Source organism: Monodelphis domestica, chromosome 3 (genome assembly GCF_027887165.1).
Source record: "Monodelphis domestica isolate mMonDom1 chromosome 3, mMonDom1.pri, whole genome shotgun sequence".
Lineage (NCBI taxonomy): Eukaryota > Metazoa > Chordata > Mammalia > Didelphimorphia > Didelphidae > Monodelphis > Monodelphis domestica.
In genome coordinates this window covers 197,254,883-197,274,079 of record NC_077229.1, presented here as the reverse complement: position 1 = coordinate 197,274,079, position 19,197 = coordinate 197,254,883, and the positions used below count along the sequence as shown (strand labels likewise).

General features: G+C 39.9%; 1 protein-coding gene across 1 annotated transcript in view; it reads left to right on the top strand.

Moving 5' to 3' along the window:
- Positions 1-19,197, top strand: part of F13A1 (coagulation factor XIII A chain) — a 208,960-nt gene that overhangs the window by 181,762 nt on the left and 8,001 nt on the right. Inside the window, exons 13-15 of the mRNA XM_001367973.4 lie at positions 484-771; positions 8,172-8,332; positions 15,065-15,201. Coding sequence (XP_001368010.2) covers positions 484-771; positions 8,172-8,332; positions 15,065-15,201 — 586 coding nt within the window. The remainder of the gene's footprint in view (positions 1-483; positions 772-8,171; positions 8,333-15,064; positions 15,202-19,197) is intronic.

Genomic DNA, 19,197 nt, shown 5'->3' with positions numbered 1-19,197 from the left:
CGGGTTAGAGGGTGTTTTCAAAGTTCTTCAGCAGCAGAATCAGACCATAGAGACAATGGAGCTGCATGCCTAATTAGAAAAAATGATTAGTTAAAATAAGAAATGATAAGATTTGAGTTGTTTTCCTTTCCTTCCCTACTTCCCCTACCTCCATATGGCAACTTTTCCCAGAGTTTCTATCTCCTTTCCATAGGCTGGTACCATGGTGCCCCTCCTCACCTTTTCCTGCTTGCTTAGATGTACTTTTTAGTATTTGCCTCAGGTATGAAATCATAGTTAGACCTTGGCTGAGAAGAATAGCGCTGAGTTTTATTAGCTTCATGTTTCTTACTTCTCTAATGCCCAAAATAGCAGTAAAGAAACACATCTTAGAGAAACTTCTAGTGTATTTCCAGAATTCAGCCCCCAGACAGATGGGTAAATTGATTAAATAAATATCTGGGCCTTTCTAACTGTTCATTATTTTGGCTTTTTTTCCTCTAGGCAAAGAAGAGGAGAGACTTGCTCTAGAAACTGCTCTGATGTATGGGGCTAAAAAACCTCTTGACACAGAGGGCATTCATGAATTCAAGGCTGATATTGATATGGATTTTGAGGTGGAAAAGGCTATACTTGGGAAAGACTTCAAAGTCACCATCACTTTCCGGAACAGCAGCTCGAGACATTACACAGCCACAGCTTATCTCTCTGGCAATATCGTCTTCTATACAGGTGTTACAAAGTCAGAATTCAAGAATCAGACCTTCAATGTGAAAGTGGAGCCCTACTCCTGTAAGTCTGGGAGTTTCTTCTCAAATTTCTAAGCCCTGACCTTTCTTGCCAACATCTTGTTGGTGATGACGCTCCAGGACTTTCTTTCCTAGAGCATAGACACAAGGGCATCAGAATAAAGTTCACTCACATAAAGTCTAGATCAGCTTTTTGGTCTCCAAAGGAAAGGTGAAAATTCAAATATTCTACTTCAAGAATTCAGTGATCCAGTCAGAGAGCAAGTGTCTCCTAGAGGTTACTGGATTTCTCCAGAGATGTTTCTGCTGGCTTAGGAAAGGAGATATGTCTAATGGAGACCTTTGGGAGAGCCTTGTGGCCAATCTGACCTTTGAAATGCAGAATAAGAATTGTAATTTTAACTCTCCCCTTATCCCCTTAAAAATTGGACTGGGGAGGAAGGCTGAGAAGCAATGATTTAACTGGTGTGAGGAACTCCCAGTTGGGAGTTTTGGGGAGGGAATTTCCTCCCAAATTCAGATAGCTCTTGTCCTGGGTAAAAGTATCCTGGGGCATGAAGTTAAAGACTCACCCATTAACAAGATTTAGTATGTGTCAGAGGCAGGACTTTAATGAAGACTTGAAGGTCCTTTTCCAAGGGACATCCAGTTTGAGATGCCCATTGACTATTGAAGAAGCAAAATTATAAATCAGGAGAGAGGTTAGGGCTAGATAAACAGAATCATTGGCATAGAAATGATAATTGAATAAATGAGATTACCAAGATCTCCTTATGATGTTACCAAACACAAATAAGATAGATAGAGTAAAGAAGATGGGCCAGGACAGAGCTTTCAGGGACATCGACAATCAGTGAACATGACCAAGAGGTAGAACCAGCAAGGGAGACAACAGGAAAAGAAGAAGAGATATTTAGGACAGGAGAATGACATTTCAGGAGACAATGATTTTTCTAGACAAGTTCTGCTGATTCCCACCACTTGAACTCTTCTGTGCAGTCTTTGATCTCTCCCAACCTGCCTTTCTTAAATACTCTCCTGAGGGTTTTCACTCAGGAAGATTCAACACCTTATCCAGCAGGGCTATCATGTACTATCTTGAATTTGGAACTGTAACTTTGGTAATGACATTTCCTCAAAGATGGCATTTGATATATTGTTGGGAAAAGCATCCTCAGACAAAATAAGCATAACATTTAAGGCAGTGTTATTTAGACAAAAGAACACTGGGCTTGAAGATGAGTCAGCTTTGAATTGTGCCTTGGACACTATCTATGACCTAGAGCAAATAAGTACTTACCCTGTCTGGGCCCCAGTTTCCTAATCTATAAAGGGGAGGGGAAATATTTGATGACCTCTAAAGCCCCTTCCCATTTTAAATTTTCCCTTTTTAAAATGCCTTATGTTGTATTTTTAAATTTTATTTGTTATATTAAAGTTCCCAGGCATCTTCTTCCTTCCCTCCTCATACTAGAGAAGGCATCATTTGACAAAAAGTATATGGATATATAAAACTGCCTTGCTTGTTTCAATCAGTTCTTTCTCTGGAGGTGGACATATACAAGTCATTCTTCAAGCAATATTTCTGTTGTTGTATGTAATGTTCTCTTGTTTTTGCTCATTTCGTCCTTCTTAATTTCATGTAGGTCTTTCCATTCTAAATCTATGTTCCCGTGATCCCTGGCAATCAGAGCCTGAGTCAGATTCCATAGGGTTCATTGTGGGGCATGCCACAAAAGACTTGAAACAAGTTGGGGACATTAGGACTCCATTTTTCAATCCTCAGTTGGTCGCCTGAAAAATAGCAGTATATGATGGGAGGGAATATTCATGTTCAGGGAGTAACTTAATCACCTGTAAGAACCTTTCATTCTTTATTTGTGGAGCTGGAGTTTGGTGACAGTCACAGCCTATAGTGTTTGTACCCAGGTTTCCAAGTCAGTCTCTCAGAAGTAATGAGGATAGCCCATAAATCAGCAGCTACCTATTCAAAACAGGAGAGGAGGATGTTTTTCAAGTTTGCCAACAGAAGCTCCAGGCTCCTACAATCTAGAAAACTCTGAAAAGATCCTTTGGATGTGGTAGAGAGTCCTGTGGATATCATTTCTCTGTGCCTAGAGTAGAAAAAGAAATTCCTTAATTAATTATCAGTGAAAAAAAATATTTTGGATCACTAGCTGCCAAATTATAGGATACGACAGTGAATGAGACTAGTACCTGTACTGGGTAAAATTGTACAGCAAATAAAGTTGACCTTTCATGGTCTACTTACTTGTTACAAATTCCCCTAATCTGAATTCCCCTCTTTCCAAAGTAGTACAATGGTACAGGATAATATGGGCAGCTTGGTGGAGCAGTGGATAAAGCAAAGGACCTTGAATCAGAAAAATCTTCTTAAGTTCAAATCTAGCCTCAGACACTTACTAGCAATGTGACTCTAGAGAAGCCCCTCAACTCTGTATGCCACAGTTTCTACATCTGTGAAATGAGCTGAAAGAGGAAATGGCAAAGCCAAATGGGGTCACAAAGATTTGGCCCCAACTAAAATAACTGAACAACAATAATGGAAAGGAATTGGATTTAGGATCAGAGGTTGTGGGTTCAAATCCCAGGTCAGCTACTTGTATGACTAAGCAAATAATTAAGCCATTCTAGGAAAGAGCTCCTATTCTGTTAACTGAAGAAGATTACATTAGGAAGTCTCTATGATCCTCTCTCTTAATCTATGGTCTTACAATATGAATTACTGTATTGCCCCTGAGCCACACTCCATCCACCCCCTACCCCACCGTGCTTCCCTAACCTGGGCATGCACACCAAGGGCAGTGTACCATGTCCTAGGCTTTCAAAGCTCTCTTCCTCCCATCAAATCTCTCCTATCCACTGTTTCATTCATTAAAGCTCAGCTTTTCAGCCAGCTAATAAAACAATAATATTCATATGGTGCTTTAAAGTTTACAAACATTTTGCATGTAGATGGTGACCCAGCTTCTGCTTGAAGATGCCCAGTGATGGGAAACTCACTTCCACACAAATCAGACTATTTTATTGCTTGTTCGGTTGTGACTGAATCGTTGCGACCCCATTTTGGACTTTCTTGGCAAAGACAGTGGAATGGTTTGCCCTTTCCTTCTCTAGTTCATTTGACAAATGAGGAAACCAAGGTAAACAAGGTTAACCACAAGCTACTCCAGTATCTGTGCCAAGAAAATCCCAAATGGAGTCACAGTCAGTCACCACTGAAATGACTGAGCACCCATCCAATTAGAGTAAATAGAATGGGACTCCTACCTCCTTTTCCCTAAACATTTTTTAAGCCCTTACCTCCTGCCTTAGAATCAATATTATGTACTGGTTCCAAGGGGAAAGAGTGGAAAGGGCTAAGTAATGGGGGTTAAGTGACTTGCCCGGGGTCACACAGCTAGGCTATGTCTGAAGGCAGACTTGAACCTAGGACCTCCCATCTCTAGGCTTGGCTCTCAGTCCACTGCGATACCTAGCTGCCCCCCTTTTCCGTAAACATTAAGCTAAGATTGAATTAAATTTGGGTGTGTTAGATCACATCATTGGCGCACACACACACACACACACACACACACACACACACACACACTAAAACAACCCACACCTATCTTTTTCATATAAACTGTTGTCTAGTCACATCATCCTCATTTTCTGCTTGTATTGTTGATTTTGTAATGCAATTATAGGACTTAACATATATCCGTATTAAATCCCATCTCTTTAGACTCAGCAGATTGTTCTAGCCTGTCAAGATCTTATGTCCTGATTCTGTCATTCAGCACGTTAGCTTTCCCTCCCAGAGTCATGTCACCCCCAAAGCTGATGCATGTTATTTCTGTCATCCTCCAAGTCATTGATAAAAAATAATTGAAGAGCACTCGATAGAAGTTGCCAATACCAGGCTGTGAAAGGTATTATCACAGTAGAACCTGAACAAGTGGGTCAAAGGCAGGTATTTTTTCAATCTGTTGAAATAAAAGTTTCCCAACAGGAATTGAATGCATGCTTTCCAGATTGATGATTAAAGGGGATGTGTGGGCTGGAATCAGCTTGGAGGAGCGGAATAACTTAAACCTTCCAGTGCCTTCAAAGATGCGATCATTTCAGCTTGGGTATATTTGGTTTTCTTTACTTTGGGGAAAGGAGGCAAGGCAGCTCAGGTCTGTGTCTCCCTGGCTTTCCCCAGGCACAGTAAATGATTCTGGCAGCAGCCCAGCTCTACCATAAATACAGTGGAGTTCTATTACTCTTGCCATGATTAATAAACTTTATCTGGAACAATTTCTTGTTCAGTAGCAAAATGCAGCAGTTACATAACGTGCTATTTCAGGAACACTGTTCTCCTGGGCTCTTAGCCTGAGCCCAGGCTCTTTAGTCCTGCAATTTAGATGACCCTTTACCCTCCTCTCAAGGGGTGGAAAGATCTTGATCCTCAGTTATTGAAGGTAGCAAGAAACTGGGGAGATCCCCAAAGCTTAAATTATTGCCAAACAATTGCCAAACAAAGGAAAACTGGGAGAATTGTTATTATCACTATGACGAGAGCTAGCCCTAGGCAAGATATATCTTCTGTAGAACCTTTTATTTGGCTAGCTCATCAGCTAACAGTCTGGTTGATCTGCTTCCTTGATTACAGGCCAGCTTGGAGTATTGTTTAAGGATGGAATGCCTGGAATTGGCTTGGAGGTGCCTTGGTTGGAAAGCTGATAGAGAGACCTGGGAGTAATTGTGATCAAGGCAAGGTGGTCAGAGCTAGGAGGAAATTGAGATCCTGGGGAGCTCAATCAGGAGGCTGGGCCACATCCTTAGAGGGCTCAGAATGGAATAAGAGCGACTGTATAACCAAATAAGGAAGCTCGGTATCACTTCAGTTTAGGCCAAAGGAAATATAAGACTTCCCAACATCTGAATCTTAGCACCTCAGTGGATACTCAGTTTTTTTGTTTGTTTATTTATTTTTATAAACCCTTTTTGGAATCAATACTCTGTATTGGTTCCAAGGCAGAAGAGTGGTAAGGGCTAGGCAATGGGGGTCAAGTGACTTTCCCAAGGTCACACAACTGGGAAGTATCTGACCTCCTGTCTACCCAGAGTTCAAATCCAGCCTCAGATATTTACTGTCTGACCTTGGGCAAGTCACTTAATCTTTGTTGCTTCAGTTTCCTCATCTGTAAAAATGAGGGTAACATTGGCATTCACCTCCCAAGGTTATTATAACAATCCAATTTTAGATAATTGTAAAAAATAATTGTAAAAAATTCTTAGGATAGTGACTGGCACACACTAAGCACTAAATAAGTGTTTTTATGATTACATATTATACTTATTATGTGGTATTATATTATATTACATTTATTATGTTATACTTATACTTTATAGTACATGTTCTTCTTATTTTATCATCACATATTATTTTACGTTATGTTATATTAAGTTTTTCCTTTAGACAAATATTTCTTGAACCTAGGAATCTGAAGGTTTATGTGGTAGTTGAAGAACAAAGATGTGGACAGATGTAGGGGGGGTGTACTCAGTTAGGAAGAAACTTCAAGTTTTGGTTGCTCTTCAAAGACAGAAGTCTTCTATAGTCTCTTAGGGACAAGCATTGTTTTCTCTGGTTATCTCCTGGGTTTGCCCTTCTCCTGCCCCAAGGAGGGCTCATGATGTCTAGCCTAGAAAATTCAGTGCTCTGCAATCCATGAGCTCTTCTTCATTTACCTCCTTCACCCATCTTCCACCACCACTGGTCACTTTACTGGAAGGTTTGTCCTTGGACCTTTCTATGATTCATCCCAGAATCACTATCCAATTACTAGTTGCTGCTTGATATAGTTAAAATAAGTGATTTGCTGGAGCTCAAACCACCAGTCAGGGGATTTCTTTCCTTCAATAATTTTCATTGAGGAACACAGTGAAGGATCTGTGGAAGAGGCAGAGAGATGAGCAGGGAAATGACTGGGGAAGAATGAGCAAATCAATTGCCTTCTTATTCTCATGGGTCAAAGTCTGGCCTGAATAGCTTAGCACTAACAGGGTCAAAGACATTGCAGCCTTGTAGAGTTGGACAAGGGAGTGTGTTGTTTTTATAGACATAGATAGTCAGTAGTCCTCTTTACCTAATTTCCTCTAGAAGCTTGGGATCTGAGAATGAGAAAGAAAGTGAGAAAGAATAAGAATAATGCAACTGAATACAGTTCAGTTGCTATGATCAGGCAGGTGAAATAAAGTCACCTACATGGTTTACTTTGAAGGAGGCTAGCATTTCCAAACACCCCAAAATATCTCCCTCCCAAAGGCTTATCATGGATTTCTGAAAACCAATAGAGATTGATTAAATATTGTCCTATCCCTGAATAAGAGATAGTCATTCCTTAACATACTTTGACCCATTTTACAAAATCATTTCCTCTGTGAAAGGAAAGCTGGTGGTCAGCATAAAAGCCCTCAGTTCTTAGGAGGTAGGCAATGAAAGGGAAGCAAAGGACAGAGAGACAAGGAAGCACCAAAGAGAATATTCACTTATTTTTATTATTTTGAGGAGGGCCACCCCAGCCTCAGCTCCATTGTGCATGAGATATGTGATTCCTAGAGAGGTATACCAACCGAGGATTTCTTTTGTTTTCCTTTACACCACAATATTCCACACTATTCCATGAAGGGTATCCAAAGTCCATTTAGTACCCTTATTAAAGCTCTCTTCAATTCTGCAATTCAATAAAAAGTTGTGTAGACAAAAGTATAACAAATTCTTCCTTCTTTTTCTTCCTTCCTTCCTTCCTTCCTTCCTTCCTTCCTTCCTTCCTTCCTTCCTTTCTTCCTTCCTTCCTTCCTTCCTTCCTTCCTTCCTTCCTTCCTTCCTTCCTTCCTTCCTTTTTTCTATATGCAAAGCATTATACATTAAAAGCCTCCCTTGTGAGCAATGGATTGAGAGCCAGGTCCAGAGACAAGAGGTTCTGGGTTCAAATCTGACCTCAGACACTTCCCAGCTGTGTGACACTGGGCAAGTCGCTTAATCCCCATTGCCTAGCCCTTACCTCTCTTCTGCCTTAGAACCAATATATTGATTCTAAGATGGAAGGTAAAGGTTAAAAAAAAATCCCCCTTCATCTGAAGGTAACCAGAAGCAGCCTATCTTATCTTCTGGTGTGTGTGTGGGGGGGGGGGGCAATAATTGCATCCTGTTTGCCATTTGACACAGTCTAGTGAGTCTTTACAAGTTATTATCCCTTAGTCGGATATCATGAGGACCATAACAACAAATGCACAGCATTCCCCATTGACTTTCTCTTCTCTTTTCCCCCACCTCTGTTTCAGTCCCCACCTGCTTTGTTGTCATTGGAAAGCTCGATTAAGCTGAGAAAGCAACAGGCCTTCTGTCTGGCTTCTGCCTTTCACGTGTTTGCTTTTCTTCCTGGCCAGTTACAAACGTGGAGGTGCAAATCAAAGCTGGCGAGTACATGGGCCAACTGCTGGAACAGGCCTCGCTCCATTTCTTCGTGTCCGCTCGGATCAATGAAACCGGCAAGGTTCTGGCTTTGCAGAAATCAACTGTACTGCACATCCCTACACTCAACCTCAAGGTCAGTTCCAGCTGTTCCAATGAGGGGAAAGACCAAGGCATGCCCTAGTTCCTTGAGAAGTTGGGCATTCATTGACACTAACTAGGCGTCAGTAACAAGTGAGCTTTGTGTGCGCTCCTTATTGCTCTAAAACCTGAGCCAGGATCTTCTTGTTCTTTGAAAGAAATAAACAGCCCTATATATAGATGCACAGACACTTCTCCAGATATAAATATGTAGATATAGCTGGAGATATAAATGTATCTCTGGTTATAAATGTACGTATAGAGAGGTAACCAAAGCTGTGACAGATGCAGAAACACAGGCAGCTATTAATTATTCCGAATAAATCAGGGGGAGGAGCAGCGCACCTAAATGAAATACTCCCCCCCCACCCTCAGGTAATCCCCCAAGTTTTTGGTATCATCCATCTCTAGTTCCTCACGAGTTCTACAAATAGGCTGGTTTATATCAGACCTTTACATCCTTGCCAGTCTTCTGCTTCAACCCTCAGAGCCTGTGGCTTTCAGTTTCTACTAGAAAACATGGTATGGATTTACAGCCAATTCTCTCAAATTTGGGGGTGTGAGAATTCTTTTCACTTCGCCCTTTATAACACCACTGCCTAGAAGCAATGGTGGTGGCAGCTGCCGTGGAAGAAAAAAAAAAGGGTTGCCTTCCCATATGTCTTAGCTTAAATATAAATCAATGAACACTAGTTTGTTAATCAATTCATTGATAGATTCAGTTCATTGATCAATCAACATTGGTTAAGCACTTAGTATAGTTCCAGACACTATACAAAGGGATGCAGAATACAAAAATTGGCAAAAGACAGTCCTTGCCTTTGAGGAGCTTACAATCTAATGGGAATGGGGAGGTCAGTAGTCAGAGTGGAGGAAGGAGAGTATTTGAGGCATGGGGGCCAGCCAGAGAGAATGCCCAGAGCTAAGAGAGGGAGGGTTCTTGGCCATACCCAAGGCCACAGCCTAGGTGACCTCACCTATAAGCAAAACATCATGACTTCTAAAGGAACTAGAGTGCCCAGTGATAAAGGCATCATCAGATGCCCAGCAGACATCCTATACTTTTGGGTTCCTGGAGATTTCTTAGGTCAGTGACAGTGCACAATCGACACCCATGTCCTAAACTGGTATACAGTAGGCAATAGTTATGTTTCTAAAAAAATAGCATTTAAACTATAGAATTATCAAAAGTTTAATTAATTTAAAGATAAAAATAAAACCACAACAATAACAATAAGCATTTTGCTTTTGTTGTCTCATTTGATATATACACAAACGTACATACATATACATGTATGTGTAGTTAATTGGTTTCCTTTGTGAGCCAATGCATTTTATTTTATATACATAAAGGCATTATTCTTTGAAGGGCTCCATAGGCTTTGCCAGACTACCAAAGGAGTTCATAGGTTCTTAAAAGGCTATATACCCCTGGATTAAATGATCCCCTGGTTAGTGTTGGTTTTTAAATCACTAAGATCTGAGTTCAAATCCTGCCTCAGACATAGATAGGTGACCTTGGGTAAGCCATTTAACTACTCTCAGCTTCAATTTCCTCATCTGTAAAATGTGGATCTCATTTTACAGACTTCATGACTTTATGACTCTAAATCTAATACTCTATCCAGGAGATCATCTATTACAGAGGTATACAAACTTTTAAGAACTCATGGACCCCTCTTCTAGTCTAGTGTAGCATATGGACCCTTTCTCAGAATACCATTTTATATGTATAAAATAAAATTCATAGACTCACAAAAGAAACCAATTTTAATTGAAATGCCAAAAGTTCATTGACTCTAGGTTAAAAACACCTGATCTAGTTGGACTTTTTTTTTAAGTAATTTTTCAGTCGTGTCTAACTTTTTGCCAAGAAAACTGAAGAGTCAGACATGACTTAAAAATGAAATATTTGAGTCAATGAAACACAGCAGAATCCATAGCCATTCAGCTTCTCTTTGGCAACTCAATAAGCATTAGCTAAATGCCTACTGGGTGTGAGAGAGTATGCTAGTTTCTGAAGATAAGGCAAAAATGAAACAATCATTCCCTGCCCTCAAGTAGGGCATTCATTCTAGGAGCAGCTAGGTGATGGAGTGGATAGAGTGCTGGATCTGGAGTCAGAAAGACTCATCTTCATGAGTACAAAGCCAGCCATAGACATTTACTAGCTGTGTGACCCTGGGCAAATCATTTAATCTTGTTTGCCTCAATTTCCTCATCTGTAAGTGAGCTGGAGGAGGAAATGGCAAACCACTGTAGTCTCTTTGCCAAGAAAATCCTAAATGGGGTTACAAAGAGGTGGACAGGACTGGAAATGACTGAACAACAACAAAAGGAGGAAACGATATAGAAAATAAATACAAAGTAATTGAGGAGAAGGGAAAAGGGTACTTACTAACAACTAGTAGAATCAGGAGAGGGCTCTTAGAGAAAATGAAACTTGAATTAACATTTAAAGAGAGCTGGGGGTTCTAAGAAGTGGAAGAGAGGAGAGAGAGCATTCTAGGAACTGGGAGACAGCTTGTTGAAAGGCACAGAGACATGGTGACAGAAATTAAGATGAAGTAAGGCACAAAGTTCCAAGCACATTCAATTTATTGGTAAGGCTACTGAAATGTCATATACCAGGACACTCAAGTAGGCAAGTTTGACTGGAACATAGAAAGTATTGGGAGTAGTAATACACCTTAGACAGGTAATAATATGGTAAGAACAATTAGCCTGTAAAAATGGTTGGACCCAGATGGTGAAGGACTTTAAATACCAGATGGAAAAATATATTTTATCCTAGAGGTAAGAGGAAGTCACTGGAGCTCCTTAAGCAAAGGAGTGATATGGTCATAATTATCCATTATGGATAGAATATTGGAATTTTGGAAGAAAATTGGGCAGTTTTTTGAAGGATGCAATGAGAGGGGAGAAGATATATGTAGGGAGACCATTTAGGAAATCATTGCAATGAAATATTCAAGAAGTGATAAGGATGGTGGCAATTCAAGTGGCAATGAACAGGAGGGCTGGATAAAATTCAGAACTAAATTGGGGGCATTAACGTCAACCTTTCTGGTTGTTCCTATCACCCATGACTGCATCACAGGTTTGTTATCTTCACACGTAAACTTACCTGAGGGAGAGGTTTTTGTTTTTCTTTGTTTTAACTTAAATAGGTCCAATGTCTTTTCCCCTAATATCAAAATATTTTGATGAAAGAAGTTTTCTTTATTAGAACTAGACTTGGAATTCTCTGAAAATGCTTTTGCTTTTGTTGACTTTTAGAAGAACCACTAAGTTCAGAGAAATCTCTTTGTATTCTTGGAAAATTCCTAAGCAGCTGATTGAGCAGAAACAGAAGGTTGGAGGCAAGAGAGGAAAGCCAGGCAGACACACATTAGGCAATAGATTAGTTTGTATGAACCCAGTAATATAGGGCCTAAAAACAAGACCAATGTTGTGGGACTTTTCTCTCATCATTTGTGGAAAATTAACGGTTGCTTTTTAATTTTCTTCTTTTTAGGTTTTTGTGATTTGATATAAGTACCCAGAATAGCATAAGCACCACCATTAATTTTCACATCTCCCTCCTTCCCCTTCCCCACTAATCCCTCTCTTCTGTCTGTCTTTCACTCTTTTTCTGCTTCAATTTCCCTTTTGTTTCTCTCTATCTGTTTCCCTCTTTTTTAATTTCTATCTCTGACTGTTTCTCTCTGTCTTTGCCTCTCTCCTGTCTTTGTCTCTGTGTTTTCACTCTCTACCTTCTATCTCTGTTCCACTTATTTCCTTTCCCCCCTTCAGACTTCCTTCCTTCCTCCTTCTGCATCTGTCTTAGCCTTGGCAATAGCACCTGCTGCCCTACAAAGACTAAACAGTTAAACTGGGCTAAAGAGGTTGGTGGCCCCTGACCAAGCTGACTGGTAACCTTTTGAAATGTCAGAATTGTCCTTTTTCTTTCTTTTAAATCTAATTGCTGATAGTAGGATATTTCTATACCTTTGTAGACTTCTAGTATCACATGTTAGAAGTTGGAATGGACCTAGAAGTCAGGTAGTCCAGCTCCCCCTTAATTTTAAAGTGGATGTACAGAAATATGATGCCATATATGTAAAGGTTTAACACCCAAATGTCTTTAAAATCCTTTTATATTCTAAAGGCTTTCCTTCTACCTCTTTGCTTACTCCCTCCACACCAAGAAGCAAAAAGATGAAACAATGGAGTCAGGGAGCTTCAGGTTTGAATCCTGCCTTGGACACTACCAACTGTGTGATCTTGGGAAAGTCACTTCTCTGGGCTTCCATTTTTTTGTCATTTATAAAATGAGAGGGAATGCTCTCAATGGCCTCTAAGGCCATTGTCCCTTCTACTTCTAATCTATACACAGGATTAAATGTTACAGAGATAATTAGAGAAAGCATTATTCTCCTTTTAAAGCTTCCATATGAATAGATTCTCCTGAATTTTGAAGCCTGTTTCCCCTTGGAGTGGCTCCTCTGCATAGCATCCTCATACCCAGATGGGTACCTGTCTGGGAAGCATAACTCACCAGCCATTTGGCAGGCTTTCCATTCCATACACAACTGGAGAATCACTAATGATTTTGTCCACCAAAAAAAAATTTACTATGGTAATAAATAACTCATCCCCTGAATGTATATTTGTAGAAAGACTTGGGTTTATGAGAGAGCTCTGCTATTATAGAATGCACATTTCACTTCCATTTTTCCCCATGAAGAAAATGAGAGAACAACATACTTTTAAAGAAAGGGGAGGATTCCACTTGTGACTGAACTATTCCCTAGATAAACTTGCATTAACTCAGTGAATTCAGGGGTATCTGGTTCATTTTTTAAATCTTCCAAAGAAGCAAAAGAAAAATAACCAATATTTCCCAAACTACTGTTCCCTGCCATATCCCAGCAAGTTCAGGGCATTGTTTTCTGGGTTTTTTTCCTGACACTATTTTAATGAATGATAGCCCCTTTTGCCCTAAATGGAATAAAAATGCTGTTATCATCAATTAATATATATTGAACATTCACAGGGTGCCTGGCAACTTACTCTGATGTATTGCACAGGAATCTGTTTCTTTGTCTATTGAGTGAGAAAGATTGGTAGGAAGAGTTCAGCTCTGTTTCTTTGAAAATTTAACTGAAAGTCAGTTCATGATCATTGACCTTACCTAGTAATAAATAAAGAAGATAATGTAGGAAGCCATCCTTCAGTGCCTTCCAGGGGACAAATGTATCCTTCTTGGTAAATAGATGCTAATATCTTTGCTCTTCCACTGTCAGAATATATGTGCTATCCCTGATTATATTACGAGCAAGTAATTGATTATAATTCCTTATAGTCACAGGCCAAGGGAAAAGATAGAAGATGGTAGGAAAGGCAATTAATTACCTGTTCTTTATATGTATAAAACAGGTAATTATGTATGTGTATATATATATATACACACACACACACATATATTGATTGAATATATATTGATTGAAATGTGTCAATTTCAATCAAAAACTATTATATGGGGCAACTAGATGGCTCAGTGGATAGAGAACCAGGTCTGGAGATGGGAAATCCTGGGTTCAAATTTAGCTTCAGATTCTTTCTAGGTGTGTGACCCTGGAAATTCCACTTAACCCCAAATGCCTAGCCCTTACCACACTTCTGCCTTGAAACTGATACCTAGTATCAATTCCAAGACAGAAGATAAGAAGATATATCAAATAATGATATAATTCCCATGTACAACTTAAAGCCCATCTTGTTTTTCCTCAAAATATTTTTCTACTAACTGATCTCTCACTTTCAGCTCCTTTTATTATATGGTATTTTTTTTTAAGCATGTGCTAAATGAATGGAATTTCTTAAAGAGAATTTTCTTTAGAAAAGCCTGTGTTGACAACCTGGACTTTCGAAGGCACCAAATACGAAATTTTCTATTGAAACAAAACACTAATCTTGTCCAACCGACCAAATTAAATGACATAAAAAAGAAATCAATATGTGAATATTGATGAATTATAATTAAGCTGGAAAAGTACCAAATTGTGTTCCTTTAAAAAAAAAAGGGTGGGGAGGAAAGAGAAAGGCAAAAGAAAACAAGGAGGAAAAGGAAGTCCTGAGCCTTTAATGGGTTAAAATATCATGACTCAAAATACTAAAGCTTTTTTGCCCATTTTTTATGCCTGTGCTCCTCATGGTCAAATCAGCTGTGTCATCCTCCTGTTCCACCATGCTGATTTCAAGTGTGTTGGAGAATCTTCCCAAGCAGGTGCAAAGCCATGTGGAGACTGTCTCCCATTTCTGGCACCTGCACCTGGCCCAGTTTTGTTCTGCCAAAGGAACTCTAAAAGATAGGCTACCCTGGCAGGAAATCTGAGACTCTCCCTAGGAAAGGGGTTTACCTGGTAGCTCTCACCATTGAAACCTGACACCTCAGTGAATGCACTTCTACCTCCTGCTGACAATGCACAGCCAGTTCCTTAGCAATTATCCTTTACTCTAACTCTAATTAGTTGTTTTGGTTTTTTAGATGAGGAGTACCATACTGAATGGTATTTTCTATCCCTCGGTCAGAGTGACAAATTACTCTCTCCTCCTGATGATTCTTCCTACCGGAAGTTGCACCAAAATTTTTAAATAAAAAAAATAATTAAAGGAGATTTTCTTTGATACTATACTGAGTTGTATTTTTTTCTTTTTCTTTTTTGTTCCCATTCCTTCTCAGGTTCGTGGACACAAAGTAGTTGGTTCAGACATGGTTGTCACGGTAGAATTCACCAACCCACTCGCAGAAACCCTCTACAATATCTCGATACACCTTGATGGACCTGGAGTAATGAAACCAATCAGGAAAAGGTTTCGGTAAGGATCCCACTGACATCAGTGGGATTGCTTGCTCTGTCTCTCCTATATCATTAGAGAAGGAAAAGGGTACAAGATGGTGGGTCAAAAGCCCTGGACACCAAGGCCAAATCTTGTCATTTACTATTTGGACAACTTCCCTTTGAACCTCAGTTTCCTTTTCTATAAAATGGTAAGAATGGACTGGATGATTTCTAAATCCTGTGAAATTCCTCTATCAAGTGTACAAACTCTTCATTTGCCAGGGGCAAAGAAGAGAGGCAAGGTAAGTTGGTGAGCTGAGAGCTGTTCTCAGTCAGGAAAACCTGTGTTCAACCTCTGAAATGCTTAGGCTCTGTATCCTTGGACAAATGACTTAATTTCTCCATGCCCCTAGACAACTCTCAAAGATAAAAGAGCATGTATTATCTTAACTAATCAGTGAAATTCCTCACAAGGATTATACCAATGAGGTCAGAAGTTTATCTCCCCCCCCAAAAAATATAATTAAAGTAGTATTGATTCCCCTCCCCAACTGTTTTAAAGCTCCTCAGGAACAAGGACAACCTAATAGCTAAAACCCAATTCCTGAAGACCTCTCTAAGTAAAAATTTAGAAGCCCTATTTCTCTTTATTGACTATAATCTAAATCCATTTCTAGCAGAGAGGGATAAATAATAATAATAAATATTTATTAAGTACCTATTTTGTGCCAGGCATAGGTCTAAGTGCTTTACAATTATAATCTTGTTTGATCCCCTCAATAACCATGGGAGGTACTATTAATATATTCATTTTACAGATGAGGAAACTGAGGCAAATGGGGTATCCTCCTTTTAAGTCCCCCCTACACACACCCTGAATTGTTTCTTGAATGCTATTTGTGATTCTGCTCTTGCACCATCACCTTGGTTCCTTAGCTGCTCACCAGGAACTGCTGAGTACAGGGGTAAACAATGAGGTCTGTAGTAGTCCAGCTTTGTCACACTGTCATTTAAGAAATACAGAAGCTGCTCCAAGGACTGTGGAGGCCTAAGGGAGCTGGACCTGGTCAGTCTTCATGGCAAAGTTTATTCCACAGCCATGACTTCCAGATCCCCCAGCGTCACTGTCTCCAAATTCCTTGAGATTCCTGACACTGGAAGTCGAAAGACACTACAGAGTTCATGTAGCATGACCTCCCACCCAATACAGCAACATCTCTGACAGCCATTCTTTTCTAGTAAAAGACTTCCAGTGACAGGGAACCCACTCATTTCACAAAACTCCTCCTCCTCTTACCCCTCTCCTCCTCTTCTCCTTCTCCTCCTCCTCTTCCTCTTCCTCTTCCTCTTCTTTCTTCTTCCTTCTTCTTCCTCCTGTTCCCTCCTCCTTCCTTCTCTTAAAAAAGTCTTCCTAAAACTAAACCAAAATCTGCATGATGCCATGATAAAAGCAAGTGATCCGGAGTTAGAAAACTTGGGTTTGGAATCTTAATACTCCTATTTATTAGCTGTGTAACCTTGGACAACCTTAAGCAGCTAAGTGAAACAGTGGGTAGTTCTCTGGACTTGGAGTCAGGAAGACTAGAATTCAAATGTGACCTCAGATACTAACTAGCTGTATGACCCTGAGCAAGTCATTTAAACCCCTCTAGGTCTCATTTTCACATAAAAAGTATTATAACACCTCTCAGGGTAATTGTAAGAATTAAATAAAATAATACAGATAACAGTGCTCTATAAACCTTTAAGCTGTTCTAATTTTTTGAGACACCTTGAACAAATTCTAGTTATTAGCAACTAATCATTCAATAAATGTTTATTAAGCATTTACTATGTCCCAGGTACTGTGCTAAGTTCTAAAGCTACAAATAAAGCAAAAGTCAGTCCCTTGTCCTCAAGGAGTTTACAATCTAATGGGGTAGACCATAAAGGAATAAATATATGCAAATTAGCTATATACAGGATAAATAGGATATAATTAACCGAGGGAAGGCACTAGAATTAAGAGGGGTTGGAAAAACCTTCCTATACAAGATAGGATTTTTATTAGAACTTAAAGGAATCCAGAACAACCAATAGGCAGAGATAAGGAAGGAGAGCATTACACAAATTGGCCGGGGATGGGGGAGGCAAGGACAGCTAGAGAAAATCCTGGAGCCAAGAGATATGTAGTATATTGTTCTGAGAATACCCAGGAGGCCAGTGTCACTGGGTTGAAGATTACCTGGGGGGTAGTAAGTAAGGTGTAAGAAGACTGGAAAGATTGGAGGGAGCCAGGCTACGAAGGTGCTTTGAACACCAAGCAGAGGATTTTGTATTTGATCCTGGAGATGAAAGGGAGGCACTGAAGTTTATTGAGAAGAGGGAGTAATGTGGTTGGACCTGCACTTCAGGAAAATCACTTTTTTGGCTAACTAGAGAGCAAACTGGAGTGGGGAGAGACTTGAAACATGCAGACCCACCAGCAGGCTGTTACAAGAGTCCAAGCCTGAAGGTCTTATATAAGAAGGGTGGTCATGTCAGAGGAGAGAGGGGGCACATTTAAGAGATGATGCAATGGTAAAATCAGCAGAGGCATTGGTAACAGATTGGATATGAGGAGGGAGATGAAAGTGAGGAGTTGAAGATTACTCTAACTTTGCAAGCTTGAGGCCCTGGGAGATCAGTATTGTCCTCTACAATAGTAAGGAAAGCAGGCAAGCAATAGGATTTAAGAGGAGAGAGATGTTGTTCAGTCATGTCCCACTCTTCATGAGTCCATTTGGGGTATCTTAGTAAATTACTGAAATGGTTTGCCGTTTCCTTCTCCAGCCTATTTTTCCATATGAGGAACTGAGGCAAACTGGGTTAAGTGCCTCACAGAGGCTCACCCAGAACCAGATCAAAATCTGATTAGGAATTATGTGACAAAATAAATGAAAATACAATAGAATATAGATAATGTCAACAAGTGGTTTTCTAAGTTAATATGCCACCTACAGGAATCCTCATGCATGGTTTAGCGGTCTGAAGTTTCTATTTGAGTTTGAGACCACAGTTCTAGATGACCTTTAAGGTAGAATTCTACACTGCATCTTTTCAGAGAGAGGACCAGTCATTTTGCTAAGTATTTTAACAAGTAAAAGTAAAAATCTTGAAGGTTTTTTTTTTAAAAACCAGCAAGCACAAAATATTCAGCTATGGAGTTCTAATATACAAGTCATAGAAAATGAATTAAATTAGAAATCCTACCCAGCTAGAGAGAGAGAGGTCAGAACAGACCATCCTGCATCCATCAGAGCCTGTAGCCCCAATCACCCATTCTCACACCTCCCCACACTAATCAACCACAGGAATGCCTCTGCAAAGGCAAACAAAGCTTCTTTTATTCTTTTTTTTCCCAAAAAGCTCCCCTGCTGCACATCAATTTCTCCCTTCTTTTTCACTATCCCTCAAGCTTTTTGATTGAGATTCCCCACCCCCCTGGTCCTTATTGTAGTATCTGGAAAAAGATCTGTTCCCATAAGCCTTCTCTACCAGGCATCAGCCCACATATTTGTCCATGGGTAAATGGCATGCCAGCAAATACAAAGGAACTTAATGTATAGGTGTACATTAGGAGTGAGGAGTGTCAGTCATTTAAAAACATAACTTCGAAATCAATTCAGTTCCATTTTGTGAAGACTTCCCATGGTGGAGACTTAAGGCTTTAGTCAAACATCTTCCAGGAGCTTAATTTGAGTATTTCCCACCCCTAGAAATGTATTACCTTTGGAGGAAGACAGGCCAATGGGCAAAAGAGAAAGAGGGGAAGAACTAACTGACCTCTTTCACCAAGAAATATGTCCGTCATTGGCAAGATAGACAGTGGTTCTTATGTCATTAAGGCTCTTAGAGAAAACTACATGCATGACATAACTGATTTCAGATACTGAAGCTTTATGGTTCAAGGATGGTCAGAACTTGATAAGAATAAGCCCTGACCAGTATCAGGCATTATTTGCATCATGGCATTTGCCAAGGGGAAGAAGTGCCCATATCATCCTGATATACC